General features: G+C 46.4%; 1 protein-coding gene across 1 annotated transcript in view; it reads left to right on the top strand.

The window, feature by feature from the left end:
- Positions 1 to 16,641, top strand: part of LOC135826812 (leucine-rich alpha-2-glycoprotein-like) — a 53,453-nt gene that overhangs the window by 645 nt on the left and 36,167 nt on the right. The window contains exons 2-6 of the mRNA XM_065339415.1: positions 894 to 953; positions 2,862 to 2,994; positions 6,345 to 6,419; positions 8,035 to 8,106; positions 11,109 to 11,180. Coding sequence (XP_065195487.1) covers positions 894 to 953; positions 2,862 to 2,994; positions 6,345 to 6,419; positions 8,035 to 8,106; positions 11,109 to 11,180 — 412 coding nt within the window. The remainder of the gene's footprint in view (positions 1 to 893; positions 954 to 2,861; positions 2,995 to 6,344; positions 6,420 to 8,034; positions 8,107 to 11,108; positions 11,181 to 16,641) is intronic.

Raw genomic sequence — 16,641 nt, 5'->3', positions numbered from 1 at the left:
AAGACACTACGATCGGGGACAAACATTACCCTCCCCTGGGAAAAAATTCAAAACAGTGAAGCCAATTTGCAAGCATTTCCAGACATTTGGTGTCATTTCAGTGTAACTGCAATGACAGATTTTTTGATTCTGCAACAAACCACGATCGGGGACAAGGATTTGCCACATTTGCGCTGAGCTGCAATCATCGCGCTTTGTTGCAGTGTGCTAAAAAATGCCTAAAAAGTGGGGCGGCTAAGGCCGCCCCAGCTGTGACGACCTTGTGCTGCTTGTGCTGTTGGTGGTGGTAGTGGTGGTGGTGCTGCTGCTGCTGGTGCTTGTGTTGTTGCTGCTGCTGGTGTTGCTGCTGCTGCTTTTGCATTGTCGGTGCCGTGCGCTGGTGTGTGGTAGTCTTCACTCTCACGATAGCCTGTGTTGTTGAAGTTGTTGTCGTCACTCCAACTGCTGCTGCAGCAGCAGTTGGAGGTGGTGGTGGCGGCGGCTGTGGTGGTGGTTGGTGCTGCTGCTGGCATGGGTGCCTTTGCTGCTATTAATGCTACTAATTCCTTTGATATTGGTACAGTCAGACCTCGCATAACCGCACACATCCGTTTTCCTAAAAAATATCCGGATAGGCGAAGGAACCGGATAATCGAACACACATACTGTATGTATGCATGGCATATGCTGTAATTCGGTAACCAAGGGTTTTCTTCCGGATGGCGAGGGATCCGGATAAAAGAGGACCGGATAAGCGAGGTCTGACTCTACTACTATTACTCACTGTTTCTACATCGAAAAGGCCACTGTCACTGAATGGTATAGGTTCAGCCTCGATTAGTTCCTTGTTTTCGATTTTGAAGTTGTGGGAAATGGTGTGTGGTCTAACTCTCTCTCTCTCTTTCTTCCTTCAGGCAACAAGACATGCGAGTATCCAGGCTATCCGGATCCCAATAATGCCTCAGTCTGCATACGTATGTACTGTACTGTACGGTTGTGTGGGTGTGTGCGTGCGTGCATGCATGCATCCATGCGTATGTGCACATCAGGGAGACAAGACGAGATGATAGGATCCAGGCCGTATGATGTGCTCCGGGCCCCAGATTTGGACCTTCCCTGCAGTTAATGGTCCATTTCAACTTGAAATCAAGGTCGTGACCTATTGACACCCCCCCCCTCCCCTAACCAAATCGGCAATGGTTTATGTGTACTTGCATGCATATTTTCCGCTCTAAGTGCGACTCGAACGGGCAGCCCAGGAGGGGAGCCTACATCGTTTAGTGTTGCAGTTGTCTATGTCGTCTGCCGAGATGCTAAGACTATTACTGCTCAAGCATTTGTGTGTTGGAGGGGCGGGGCAAGCATGTGGGCAAGTGTGTGTGTGGGTGTGGGTGTGGGTGTGTGTGGGTGTGTGTGTGTGGGTGCGTGTGTGTGTGTGTGTGTGTGTGAAAAAGACCAAAAAATAGGGATTCACTGGCCAGAAAAAGCCACTTCATAGCTGTGTGGTGTAGACCAGGCTGAATAGTGGCGGTCAATTCTTCAGCCTTGCAACCTGTTGAATGGTGCAATCCCAGCACAAGCTGCTATGGCTTCTGCTGTAGCATCGCTATCATCGCCTCCGGCGATGGGCGTCCAATGGTCTAATGGTGTGTGTGTGTGTGTGTGTGTGTGTGTGTGCATGTGTGTGTGTGTGTGTGTGTGTGTGTGTGTGTGTGTGTGTGTGTGGACGTACGGTGAAAGACTTATTGCGCCATTTCTTGGTGAACGTGTGATCAAGTGCTAGGCGCACTACTTACTTGTTTGGGTTTTAGCCAGGTCACAAGAGGGTGTGTGGGGGGGGGGGGGGGAGGGGGGGAGGGGGGGGGGGGAGAGGAGGAGGGCAGGGGAAACAACTGCCCCTTAACGCATTTTTCATTTTTTCAAAATCGTCTTGCCATGCAAAATGCAAGGTTGAGAAGAACGCTCGACTTCAGCCCAGACAAATGTGCGTTACATACCCTCTAGTAATGACTATCGACTGCATTTTCGTTGGATGGCATAAAAGAAGAACAGACATATCGACACGTGAGTAGGGACGCTAATTTTTCACAGGGGACACTCAGTCGTTTTGGGGGCTGGGGGGGGGGGGGGGGAGGGGCAGTGCTCCCCCTCCCCCCCTTGGGCTAGAACCATGCTTGTCATGCATTGTTCAGCAGGGTCAGAGTGAACGGATTAACCACCTGTTGTTCTGCTGGGACTGATGTAGCCGCGATGAAGAAGTTCCTTGCACTTTTGATCTGGTCAAGTATAGTTTCATCAGTGAGTCTATTTGCTGCGAAAGACAGTGATATTAAATTCAGAGAGATCACCGAGTTGTGTACTTTTGGAAACATGCACTTTTGTGCTGTGTGTGTATTATGCTGTGCTCAGTTTGGCAACAATTGGCGCATGTCACCAGTTATAGTGTGAAGAGTTGTAGTCTTGAGGGTTATATGCCCTTGCTCTTAGACACGAATACTAATGGTTCGACATCAAAGTTTGAAAAGTGTATAAAATTACTCTAAAATAGAAAAGAAAAGTTGACTTTGTGTTCTCTTTGAGGCAATTTTATGATAATTGCTCATGTAGGTATATTTCTTTAGGGTTTTCTCTTTCTTTTCTTGTCTCTCTCTCTTTTTCTCTCTCTCTCCCTCTCTCTCTATCTATCTATCTCTCTCTCTCTCTCTCTCTCTCTCTCTCTCTCTCTCTCTCTCTCTCTCTCTCTCTCTCTCTCTCTCTCTCTCTCTCTCTCTCTCTCTCTCTCTCTCTCTCTCTCTCTCTCTCTCTCTCTCTCTCTCTCTCTCTCTCTCTCTCTCTCTCTCTCTCTCTCTGGTTTGTATGCACATGACTTTCGACCTTGGCAGCATTTACACAAGTTTGTACAAGACCATCTTGCCCCACCGCAATGGCTTCTGTCAATACACCTGGCCAACGAGGTCTGCCGCGATACATTTTGAGCGATGCGAACAATGCGTCTCTTTTCTCAGTCACGGGCATGTGAGTATTCCTGATATGCCAACCAAGCCTTATTTTCAATAAAGTAAAGTTTGCACGTTCGCGTTACCACCGGCTATACAATTGTATTGAGAAACACAACCAGCTTAGGAAGTAGCACATGTGCCTGGCCACCACCATGCCTGTCATACCAGGGTGGCAGATGCAGCGCCTAACGGCGAGGGTGAGCTGGTAACTCTCACAACCAATGCCCGACAAGGGGGCGAATACCTCGTTAGCTGCATCCATGTTACCCTCACTCCGAGTAGTGAGTACACAGCTGACCGTGGGTGTCGGCACAGTTCCTTGCATGTATAGTGGTTCACGCATGCATCACCGCATTTGTTAGCACAGTACACGCTCCCTGCTCCCAGCGCGGTATATAATAAGGCAATGAACAAAACCATGTGCACACTCGTATCACAATCGTAGCAACTAATCCAAGGGTTCCAGACCGATTTCTTGTCCCAACTGTCAGTGGAATTCGCGACTGAAGGGAATGATGAAACTGCGATAGGATTTATACTCTTGAGTGAAAACGGGAATTCAAGATCAGCAAGAAACTAGCTCTGCTAAAAGCTATACTGGTGAGACAAGATAGGAAATTGTTTGCTGCACGTCGTATGTTCAAGCTTTTATTTACATGAGCATGATTAATAAATAATAATAATAATAATAATAATTTGAAACTCGAATGTTGAGCCATAAATATGTAGAAAGGAAAAAAGACATTATGGATATGAGTTAATTATACAGTCAGAAAGTGCAATAACTAGGCACAAAACTGACAGAGTACTGAGACATTCGACGTCCTGACACCTAACTTCAACACATCTCCGTAGCGCTAACCGATAGCCTTCCAACTTGGAAGGTTCAAGGTTATGGAAAGACCAAAGAGGGGAATGTCATAATATATCGTACTGGTCTCGTCATCATCCAGTAACAATCGACATTCTTTGTTCCGTTGGGACTGTAGCTTTTGCTCATTTTCGTTGCGCTTGCCTTCCCCTCTTTGGTCTTTCCATCCATAACCTTGAACCTTCCAAGTTGGAAGGCTGTCGGTTAGCGCTACAGAGATGTGTTGAAGCTAGGTGTCAGGGCGTCGAATGTCTCAGTACTCTGTCAGTTTTGTGCCTAGTTATTGCACTTTCTGACTGTATAAAGTATCATGTTACAGTGATGGAGAGTTACTCTTAACTCGTATCCATAATGTCTTTTTTCCTTTCTACAATAATAATAATAATAATAATAATACCACAGCACGCGTAATAATATAATTATGTGGGTATAATTATACGTTCCGCTTCTGTCCTATGATCAAATTCTATTATCAAGATAATTATTAACACGGTGCACTGATGACCTGTGACGCCAGATCATGGATTGTCGGCCAGATTTCTCCATGTGAGCATGATTGGATCGATAGAGATCTATTCATTTGTGAGTGTGACCCTGGGGAAGAAAGCAAATTCTCGCTGATTGTCATTTAGTACATGCGCATGTGCAGTGGATGTTGGACAGCGGTTGGCACTCCTGTTTGCTCTCGGTTCAGCAAGGGTCCTCTTGTTCAACAGGTTGACGTTGGGCGGCAGTTTGAGGTCCCGTTAGCTCTCGTCTTTTCGTTCCACGGGCGGAAGAGACTGGATGCGAGAATACAATTGTCGAAGAGTAGTCTGCTTCGGTTTTTGTGAACCAAGGCCAACTGGATTGGAGATTCGATGTGATTGCTGCCAGTCAAGGATATGATCCACAGTTGTTGTTGTTTATTTTACTTCACCAAATGAACAGGCAGAGATGCCTTCTCACCTGCCCATAGGACAGGTTCTCACAGAATGATGAAGGGATGATATGCAAGGGAAAACAACACACACACGTGTGCACTGTGTTAAAATCTTCACCTACACACCAGCACTAACCATGCATGCACACTCTTTGCAATAATAAAACATGTGAAGGCGACCACTCGGATAAGGCGACCACCTGTCCTAGAAGACCACCGGAAACCAGGATCAAGGGATGCTATTTCCAGCCAAATGACCCTGGATAAGGAGACCACCTGGTAATGGAGACCACGTTTTTGACGGTCCCTTGAGCGGTCGTCTTAGACAGGTTTCACTGTAATTACAATTGTAATAAATTAATAGTGTGAGCCGTGATCCACTAGCATCGACCTACAGCTTTTGCCGGAAAAAATGGAGAAAATCGTGTTTTGAAGAATTGCGGGGAAATGGTTTTCAAAGAAGAAAAGGGTCCTTGCTGATACCATTCTCTCATATTCTGGATGTGGAAAAGCAACTATAGGAAACAAAGTGACAATGGTCCTCACAGAATTGCTTTTTTGGATACGGTGAAACCTGTCTAAGGCCGCTCAAGGGACCTTCAAAATGTGGTCTCTGTAGCCAGGTGGTCTCCTTATCCAAGGTCATTAGACTGGAAATAGCAGCTCTTATCCTGGTTACAGTGGTCTTATGGGGCAGGTGGCCGCCTTATCCGAGTCATGGGTCGCCTTGACATGTTTTACTGTATTGCGCATGTTATTTCACCGACAGGGGGTGTATCATTCCAATCAATGTGTTATTTCACCGACAGGGGGTGTATCATTCCAATCAATATGTTATTTCACCGACAGGGGGTGTATCACTCCAATCAATACGTTATTTCACCGACAGGGGGTGTATCATTCCAATCAATGCGTTATTTCACCGACAGGGGGTGTATCATTCCTATCAATACGTTATTTCAACGACAGGGGGTGTATCATTCCAATCAATTAGTTTGCTCACTTTCTCTTCTCCAACCTGCTTCTAACTTTGTACACATGACCGCCAAGTACATACACGCAATTTTCAGTAAGACCACTTTTTAAAAATTTGACCTATAGGTCTGTTTTTGCTGATCACGGCTCATGTTATCATTTGGTCGATGGTCAATGGAATGCAGCCAACTTGAGGGTGGGGCTCAGCAGGAACCCAATCAAGAGCAAGAAATGATGTCCCACCGGAGTTTTAAATCAATTTGCGTGGCATATGGTCAGCAAGCGTATTCTGACGTCCTGGAATATGTGTTATGTTATTGCATTGCCTGGAGAGCCATTTCCGCTTTTTGAGACTTGGGGACACCAACTAGGGAAGACCTCCTGTACAGCCTGGTGATTGACTAGCAGCTGGTGGTCTGTCTGAAGTGTATACTGGGTTGTGCATGCGTGTGTGTGTCTGTGTCGGTGTGTCCGTACGCGCACGCGTGCACGTGTGTGTTGGTGTGTGTGTCTGTGTCGGTGTCGGTGCGTCTGTTTCGGTGTGTGTGTGTGTGTGTGTGTCGGTGTGCGCTGTTTGTCTTGTGTTTTAACTTTGCAGTATTCTCTACAGCTACAACTTAAGTGATGGCTTGCACAAGGACACATTTCAAGGCTACCCTAAACTTTACACCATGTAAGTAAACCAGATTCACAGTTTGGTTTTTTTGTAGAATTGTTCTGAACTGAAGAAAGTTCATTGATATACAGCATGAAGCTGTGGACCATGAACACAATTGTGATGTCCATACTTTGCTGTAACTCCCAGAAAACTCACGTCACCTCATCCAAGCATGATTTGTGCTATACACAGCGAAGGCTATTGCGAGCACAGTCCAAATGACTGCCATAATCATTCTGATGACTCGCATAACAGCTGAGTGGGTTTCTCTGTCAAGAGGAATTCGAGGAATTCACCCCTCATCAGTTGAGCTTGAGTGGGCTATTGAAATTTGTGTTCCGAGAGCCAAGCCCGAACATGACTAGATACTAACTTATGGTAACACTCCATTTCCAGCGCGGTAAACACCTCGAGAACCTGACAGCAGCGTGACTCAGTGTCGCTTACCAGCATGAAGGTGCAGACAGTCGACAGGAAAAGCGCGAGCTCACACGTAGGGAGCGGCACACAATTTCCTAAGTATCGCCGAAGTGGCACCAACCTCTTCTTCAAATACTTTGTGAATTGGCTCTAGTTAGGCTCAGTAGGTCAGTGTTAGTAGGTCAGTGTTAGCAGGTCAGTGTTAACAGGTCAGTGTTAACAGGTCGGTGTTAGCAGGTCAGTGTTAGCAGGTCAGTGTTAGTAGGTCAGTGTTAGTAGGTCAGTGTTAACAGGTCAGTGTTAACAGGTCAGTGTTAGTAGGTCAGTGTTAGTAGGTCAGTGTTAACAGGTCAGTGTTAGTAGGTCAGTGTTAACAGGTCAGTGTTAGCAGGTCAGTGTTAACAGGTCAGTGTTAACAGGTCGGTGTTAGCAGGTCAGTGTTAGTAGGTCAGTGTTAGTAGGTCAGTGTTAGCAGGTCAGTGTCAGTAGGTCAGTGTTAGTAGGTCAGTGTAAGTAGGTCAGTGTTAACAGGTCGGTGTTAGCAGGTCAGTGTTAGCAGGTCAGTGTCAGTAGGTCAGTGTTAACAGGTCGGTGTTAGTAGGTCAGTGTTAGTAGGTCAGTGTTAACAGGTCAGTGTTAGTAGGTCAGTGTTAGTAGGTCAGTGTTAGCAGGTCAGTGTTAGTAGGTCAGTGTTAACAGGTCGGTGTTAGCAGGTCAGTGTTAGTAGGTCAGTGTTAACAGGTCAGTGTTAGTAGGTCAGTGTTAGTAGGTCAGTGTTAGCAGGTCAGTGTTAGTAGGTCAGTGTTAGTAGGTCAGTGTTAGTAGGTCAGTGTTAACAGGTCGGTGTTAGCAGGTCAGTGTTAGCAGGTCAGTGTTAGTAGGTCAGTGTTAACAGGTCGGTGTTAGTAGGTCAGTGTTAGTAGGTCAGTGTTAACAGGTCAGTGTCAGTAGGTCAGTGTTAGTAGGTCAGTGTTAGCAGGTCAGTGTCGCGCAATGTTATCACATGAGCTGATTGTAAAGTAACTGGTGATGTTAGTGGATATTATAGCGTAACTTGCAGCTCTCTTCTTCATACGAATTGACTATAAGCATAGTTACTTGTCCCTCGGTATGTAGCGTTTGTGTGCATACTGTCTTTGAAAACTAGAACGTACATCAATAACTTAAACCGGCAATGTTGACTCTCTCACTGTCTTCGTGCCATGTGCAGAGTGATGGTTGACTCTGGCATCTCGGATATACCGCTTGGGCTTTTCTTCAACTTAACTCGGTTGGCAATTCTGTAAGTTGCTGTTCAGCTCTTTTAAAGAGTGCTCAATGCACAAATGTGCAAAGCAGTATACACATAGAACAGAGGCAAAAGGCTGTGTAGCTGCTAACTTGAAGTTTCACGTATTTCAGCGATCATCATGTCTGATGATCGCTGAAATGCGTGAAACTTCAAGTTACTGAGCAGCTATACAGCTCTTTTTGCCTATTTTAAAGAGTCAAAGTCTGCAATCAGTGGCGTAGCTCGGCAATATTTGTATGGATACTGGATATCTTTGGCCAACGGAATATACCTATTTGAGGTCATTGATACAGATACCGCCTATTTGTTCAACTGGATGCTAAGCATGGTTTTCCAGCCAGTAGCAACGGAACTTTATGTACTCGCCGCCCACTTTCCTTGCCAAGACGCCATGCCATATACATGGTATACGTCCTACAGTGCCTTTCAAAAATATAGACGCGTCGTTCAAAAAACCGTCAGGCCAGCATCTATACCGCATAAAATCTGTGATCACTTTGTGCACACAAATTTCGAAAATTAGCCGTTTGCTATCCGATCGCTTAAAAAAATCTATGTGAGAGCAATTGCGGGAAGGACATAAGCAATATTCCGGAAAAAAATTCTCAAAAACTCCAGCCAAATTTGAAATATTTCAAAAATACCATGCATCTATATTTTTGAAATGGACTGTAGGTGGTTGGAAATGGTGCCGAAGTAGATCAAAATTCTCCCATGAACTTAGCAAAACTGGCAACTTCAGCCAAGAGCCTAGAGTTAGTCAGAGGTAGGTTTGCTGATGCAGGCCAATCTCCTGTGTGCCATGGTGTACCAGCACAACGGTGCGCGCTTCCATTCTGCGGAGGAGAATCGTCGCGCCTACGTGTGCCAATGTATAATCAAAATCGCAAGTCAACCAACACTGTACATATGACATTAACATGAATGCGATTTTTGTCGTCCAGCATAGCAAGCTGTTTTCCTTTCAGAGGAAGGCCGGGGCGTCGGAAGGAGTTTAACATTGGTGCGGCGAAAGTGTGAGAGGGGGTCCGGGGTCCTCCCCCGGGAAAAAAAAAAATTGAAAATTGGGCTTAAAAAGCCATATTTTAACGCTACAGAATAATAAGAAAAGAATATGCATGCTAATGATACACCGCATTGTCGATGTAAAACATGGTACCTGTACAAGAGTCGACAAGCCACCAACATTGGCAACAAGGTTGAAATGTAAAAAAAATTAAAAAATCGAAAATTATTGGTGCGGCTTTGGCCGCACCTGCCGCACCGGTTCCGACGCCCCTGGAAGGGGAGGGGTCCGAGTACAAAATGAACGATGTTCGTTTCAGGGACGACAGAAAACTTTTGCGACGACCCCTTAGAGTTTGAAACCTAACATAATCAGGAGGAGCAAACAGCACGACTTAATATTAGCCAATTATAGATTGTGAAAGGCAGTGACCAATGTGTTTGTAAGTGTAAGACCCATGTGAATGGACATGCTAGTGTGCCTGCTTACTACTTGAAGAGTTTTCTCTCAGTTCCAACATTCTCACATGTAATTTGGTGATGCCATCTTCAGTAGGTCCGTAGGTCTCATTCAACATCTACCTCTCCTCTGATGAGTTCCCAACACCATAATGGAACGAAACAAGGCTCGTCAGGAACAACTAGCTGTTGTGGAGTGTGACTGGTGCAGTGTTCGTGCTGGTGTCTGCAAGCGTCGTCTCGCCTCGTCTCGTGTGGTCAAAAGAAAAATCTACCACTAACTCTCACATGTGTGGATTTCAATGCATTTAGCCTTTTTTCTGCTCGAGATTGCACACGTGTCGATTCATAGGGTGGTAACTTTGGGTGGTGCTTTTCTCCCTAATTTGGTGCGCCTGCCATGTGAAGATGCCGAGACCTCTGGTCGGTTGAGCATGGCAGGCCCCGCCAGCACCATCTCACCCCATGCTAGCCCCATGTGACTGTCGGTGAGTTGTGTATATTCACTATATTGTAAAAAAATGGCGGTAAATACACGCCTGCCCACACACGTTCTCTACGGTGCAAGGTTACTCTGGCACAGAGCTCTCCTTCTCACCACCACCACCACCGTCAGTTTTGCGCCTGGCACCTAGTCAATGCATGGGTTAGTGGTATCAAGAGAACATACCAAGAGTGTGCAACTCTTCTCTTGAGCTGAGATGGGTTCACCCACGGCGGGATTTTTTATTGCGTCATTCTTTGGCAGAAGTATGCTGAAGTGCGTATGCTTTCCCGCGCTTGTTTTGTAGATATGGTGAGAGTTCATCAGGTTCAAGACAAATCGATCTATCGTCCGTTGTTCTGCTTCGACTACCGTAGCTGTAATGTACAAATTATTCGTACTTTGATCTCTGGCTACGCATGATGGCATCATGTCAGTGCACCAAACCGCCGCCAAAGACTGATGTCATAAAAAAATTCGCCGTGGGCTAGGGGATCATCGAGTTGCACACTCTTGGTTATGTTATGTTGTTTTACGTCAACCATGACGGCTACAATGGCCAAACAGACCACAGCGAAGTTGGGGCGAAAGAGAAACTTATTTCTTTCACGCGAAAATATATACAGAGGCCATTTTACGAAAAATGATTTATATATACAGAAATGCAGAAATGCATGTACTACAATATACTCTTGCTGGTATCCGACATAGCAGGTTAGTGCATCAGCTAGCGTATGGCGCATAGTACATGCACAGCAACGGCATAGCTCGATTACACTCCGCGGCAGTTCACGGTTCCGCTGTTGACCTCTCTTTGGCATGCACCTCGGTGTTGTAGTCTCCCTACTGTAGCTGTTATTGTGACCGTTCAGATCAATGTTTGTTGTGATGAGTTATTGGATTTCAAAAATAAATTTGCTCAATGCTGCTGTTTACTTGTTGTGCTTTGTTTCATAACTCGTAACATTTTCTCCTTCTCCTTTTTCACCATAATTTAATTGGCTCACCATCCGAGTTCTACTTTCTTTCACTTTGGGTTTCACAGGACCTTGACAGACAACAAGCTCTCAACACTGCCTGCCGGCATTTTTGATACCGTGCCGCAGTTAGTGAGACTGTAAGTTTTCAATGTTAACCCTTTATGAACTGATTTCCAGCACAGAATGAAGCAGAATTTGAATTTTCAGCACATTTTCACCTTCAACAGGCCATAACTTTGGCCTCCTTCACTCCACTTCAACAATCTTGGGCGAGTTGGAACGCTCTTGGCGACAGCGACCCCAGGATACCAGGCTCCATCAACTAGCTGCCACAAATCAGGCGCGGAAACACAGCAAAGTCGTCTCGAGGCCCGATACCCTAAAAGCCCCTGTATACTCCCACTCGAAATTACGCCCACCCTCTGTGTACACGCCCAGTCAGGGGAAGTCAACAGGTTTGTTTCAAAATAGCACCCATGCCCATGTATACGCCCAGGTATGCCGGCAACACCAGTACATGTACAGGTACTGATACCCAATACTTACTGCCATCCCTATTCCAAGTATATGTCCGGTTCCAAAATAACACCTGTGCCCTTGTATACGCCCAGGAAATCGAGGCTGCTATTCTATACGCCTGGGGCCTATACACGGGCTTTTACAGTATGTGAGCAAATTCCCCCATCAAAGCCACTCCACTCTCTTCGGCCGCAGAACACTCTGATTTTTGCAGGGCAATTCAAACTTCAGCCAGCTACGGCATTATCATGTGCTCAGTTGATCAAAGAGCACCCGGAAAGTGATTTTCCCCTAAAATGGCAGAGATCGATCAAAAATTTGAATTTGCGAAGATAAGAATATGACGCGCAAAATCTCTGGATTCTGACGTTGTAGACCTTCGGTGATTGCTGCATTTGGAAGCTTGGAGTTTCCGCTACCACATAGATCCTTCGTTTGTTGAATTTGCACAAGAAACGATGGAGCGACGAAGGTTTTATGGATCGACCATGAGGCGATCATATTATGCGATCGATTCACGTACACACCGTACCAAAAGTGTAAGGTTTTACGATGTAGCTACGTGTGTGTGCTTACAGAAAGCGATATCCCAACACTCCATGCTTTCGGTCGCTACATCTTTGAACCCATCGGAAAAGAAATTGCAGTTGCACCCCCTTGGATTGGCAATGTCTCTGGAAAGCGGTCGACTCTGGTGCGTCAGCAATATCAGAGATAAAGAAGTTGGGTGGTGTGTTGTTGCTGTTGTTGTTTCAAATCTTTATTCTCACGATAGCCAGTGGCCAATAAGAGATAATAGTGTAAGAAAGGAGAAAGAGTGAGGAAGAATTGGATAGGCAGAGCCTAGCGGTTAATGACTACTGAAGTGTACGGGCAGGGGTGGTCGCTACACGAGCATACAGAGTTGTGCAACAGCAGGGATACCTCGGATTTGAAGAGAGTACGAGAAGGGATTTCGCGAAGCTGGGTGGGCAAGCAATTAAAGGGGAAGTATACCCTAAAATCAAATTTTCACCAGTTGTAGTCTTCGGGGTGCTGAGTCGAATGGTCTTGGTCCGAAGAAGCTGAGACGCTCCCTTCCTCCTTTGTTTCCAATCGAACTCGCGCACTTCCAACGAAACTGGGTGACTGCACCCTACTAGATAGGGATTTGTATGGAAAAGGTCACTAAAAACGCCGTTTCGTTCTTATAAAAGCACGGATGACCGCGATTGGTCCATATGTTGTAGCCTTCTGGCCACTGAGTCGACTGGTTTTGGTCCGAAAAGGCTGCGATGCAGCGTTCGGCCCTTATTCTCAATCGAACACGGTTGAGTTAGCTGTCACTTCTCATGCGTACACCAGTCGCCTGGTCACCGTGCCTGCAGACTACAATTTTCACATCAAGGTTCAACTCAAAGGTTCAAAGCAGGAAGTCATAGGAGGCTTTTACGACTCCCTGGTTCAAAGGTTCAACTCGAGTGACATAAACGGGCCCAAACAGGCTGTAAATGAGCACGTGACCGCTTACTCAACCGTGTTCGATTGGGAATAAGGACCGAACGCTGCATCGCAGCCTTTCGGACCAACACCAGTCGACTCAGCGGCCAAAAGACTACAAAATGTGGACCAATCGCGGTCATCTGCACTTTTAGGCCATCATTTTTATATCTATGTTTCGCGTCAGGTCAACTTCCCGAATCATATGCGAGAGGTGGAAAAAAATAAAAAGTTGCAATATAATAAAAAAAGGCTCATCAGAGGTGTATGCACTGTACATAGCACAAAAAGCTCGTGCATGGCGTATATTCGAAAGAAAAATCATACATCGAAGCACAACATGTAATAATAATCTTTATTTCAGGATTACCCAAAGGCTAATGCCTATCTGATCTTGGTTATCAGCATGAGTAAATATTCACTTTGGACGGAGGAGGCAACCGTTGGTGCCTATGCTTCGCTGGATTATTGTACTCAGACTTCAGCAGCGGTGCAAAGAGCTCCGGAACGACGCATCCTCTCAGCTTGAGGCGATCAATGCGGTCTGGTGTAAGCTCATAGAATATTGCTCCCAGATGCCGAACAAACAATTTACCAATGCTGGCCTAGAGCCTAGTAGAGGCCATTTCTGAATCCAAGCTTCGCCGTATGCAACCAATCCACACTTATGACTCGCATGATCGTACATTCACGGTGCATGTTCGATTTTTTATTTTTTTCCAAAAAAATCAAAACGTATGCGTGCGGACGACGCGAAACATAGCTATAAAAAATGATGGCCTTATAAGAACGAAACGGCGTTTTTAGTGACTTTTCCATACAAATCCCTATCTAGTAGGGCGCAGTCACCCAGTTTTGGTGGAAGTGCGCGAGTTCGATTGAGAATAGAGGAGGAAGGGAGCGTCTCAGCTTCCTCGGACCAAGACCATTCGATTCAGCACCCCGAATACTACAACTGGTGAAAATTTGATTTAGGGTATACTTCCCCTTTTAAGTAATGAAGGGCATTGCACAGGGATGAATGGAGACAGTGATCAGTCCGCGGAGTTAGCAAGTGCCAATTACGAGAGCGACGTAAATTATACAAAGGTTGCACGTTGCTAGCAGTATGCAGCGAGAGAATATGTGGTGGGGCATAATTATGGCGCAGAGAATGCGCCAAGAGTATATGTTTAACTTTAAAGCGTGAAAATAATGTTGGCCATTTGATGCGATGCAAAAGGTGGGAGTGTTCTAAGTGTGTGTAAAGGGGAAGGTGGAGACATATTCTGGCGGCTTTCCGCTGGAGTTGTTCTAGCCTGTCAAGGGAAGTGTGTGACAACAGTGTGAGAGCATTGCCCGCATATGAGAATATGGGTAGTATGTATGTCTGATAGATGTGAGATAAAGAATCACTGGTGAGTGTAGACCTTAGTCTAAAAAGAATATTGAAAGACTTGAGTGATTTTTTGACTATGTATTCAACATGCTCCGTCCAACGGAGGTCAAGCTGAAAGATTATTCCGAGGTGTTTGTGTTTCTGTGCTACGGTAAGCGGACTATTCCTGAGGGTGATCTGGGGTAGCTGTTCAGGGGGGCGGGTATTGTGGTAGAACCGGAGGATGACTGTTTTCTTTGTGTTGGCCAGCAGGTGCCATCTTTGAAGCCAGTCTCCAGCTGCTGTGACACTCTGTTGTAGGTTTCGGGTGCAGTCTTGAAGAGTTCTCGCTATGGAAATCAGAGAGGTGTCATCTGGAAATTGGCTACTGGTGGTGCCGGGATTCTCACATGCGTGTGGAAGGTCTATGGTGTAGACGAGGAATAGAAGCGGCCCAAGAACAGATCCCTGAGGGACGCCGGCAGGGATCTCGAGGAAAGGCGCCATCCACCTGGACCCTCTGCCGGCGCCCCAACAGGTACCGTCGGAACCATTGCAGGGCGTTGCCCTGGACACCATAGTGGGAGAGTTTTGCTAGAAGGCCTGCATGCCACACACGATCGAAGGCCTTGCTTAGATCAAAAAGCAGGCTTTGACGTGTTTCCCGTCGTCTCTTGCAGTGGAGAGGGTATGGACGAGACGAGCAAGCTGCTGCTCATTGCCGTCTTTCTCACGGAATCCGGACTGCTGGTTGGGTAGGCGGGGTGTGATGTGCTTGTAGAGGAGTTGATGTGCAATTTTTACTTGGGATTTTTGATGTAGTGCTCAAGAGAGAGAGATGGGTCTGTAGTTTGGTGGTTGGGTTGGGTCACCAGGCTTGGGTACTGGAGTAATGGTGGCATCTTTCCACTCCTGTGGGATTTCTCCGGTTTGGAACGATAGATTAAAGAGGGACGATAACGACGGTGCAAGTTCCTTAGCCGCTTCTTTGAGTAGGCGGTTTGGAATAGAGTCGAACCCGGGGCTTTTGTTGGTATCAACTCCGCAGAGGAGTTTTTCGACCTCAGCTTGGGAAGTCGAGATTTCTTGAAGGGGACTGAGGATGTCAGGGGTGGTGTTGATGGCTGGAGTTTGCTCATCCGCATTGGCTACGGACAGCTTGCTCTGTGAAATGAAGAATTCGTTGAGGGCAGCGGCTTTTTGTGCTGGTGTCGTTGCAGGAGTTGCTTGGCTGACGAGTTCGGGTATGCGTTGTTTTGTAGCTGTAGTTAGGTGCTTCATGAGGCGGTGTAGGGAAGTAGAGGAGGCTGCTGAGTTGTTTACGAAATCCGATTTTGCACGACGCAGGAGGGTTGTGACACGGTTTCTTTGGGCAGTGAACGTGTTCCAGTCGTCGGGCGAGCGTGAGTGGAGGTATATTCTGTGTTTTCTGTGCTTATCTTTGATCTCTTTCAAGAGGCCCTTTGATATCCATGGTCGTGCTGGCACATTCTTCCTGTCCCAAGGGGGGGGGGGGGTGAGTGCGAGTAACTTGGCAGTGTTCTTGGGCGATGTTCAGGACTTTGTCGCGCCAGAATTGCCAGAAGGTGTCAACTGGGCGTGGGTCGTGTTGGTTTGGATGGTGGTTGAGATTTGTGCGTGAAAGGGCTTCTCGAAAAAGATGGATAGTGCTGTCTGTCCATGACCAGAATGTGGTGCTTCTGGATCGTGGAGGGGAGTTGTTAATTATAGGGGGCAGTTAATTATTGATGTGGCCACTGATAGTAGTGTGATCGGATGTGCCAAACGGTGGAAGTGATTGGATATGAACATAATTGTTGTGGAATGAGGAGATAACAAGGTCTAGACATGAGAGAGGTGTTTGCCGGTGGATGTAAGTAGGGAACCTGACATGTTGTGTGAGGCTGTATGTGTGTAGAAGAGTTTGTATGTCGTCCCCAAGGCGATCTGTTCTGTCTGTGGTGAGCCACGCACTGTTCTTGGCATTGAAGTCTCCAAGTAGTAGGAGATCGTCACCTTCAGCTCTAGCGGTTTTAATGCTTCTTTCCAGCTCCGCACAGAAAAGGGTGTCATCGCTACGGGGTGGTCGGTAAACGTTTGCAACAATGAGGGAAAGGTTATCGGTGGAAATTCTCGTCCATACGCATTCTGCTGCTGTCATTGGTATTGTCAGTACCCTTGTTTTGATACTTTCCGCTGTGTACAAGGCAACACTACCACCAAAGTCCTGTCTGTCAGCTCTG

The sequence above is a fragment of the Sycon ciliatum genome, chromosome 10, assembly GCF_964019385.1.
Source record: "Sycon ciliatum chromosome 10, ocSycCili1.1, whole genome shotgun sequence".
Lineage (NCBI taxonomy): Eukaryota > Metazoa > Porifera > Calcarea > Leucosolenida > Sycettidae > Sycon > Sycon ciliatum.
The sequence above is the reverse complement of the archived record's forward strand: the minus strand, read 5'-3'. Positions and strand labels throughout refer to the sequence as shown.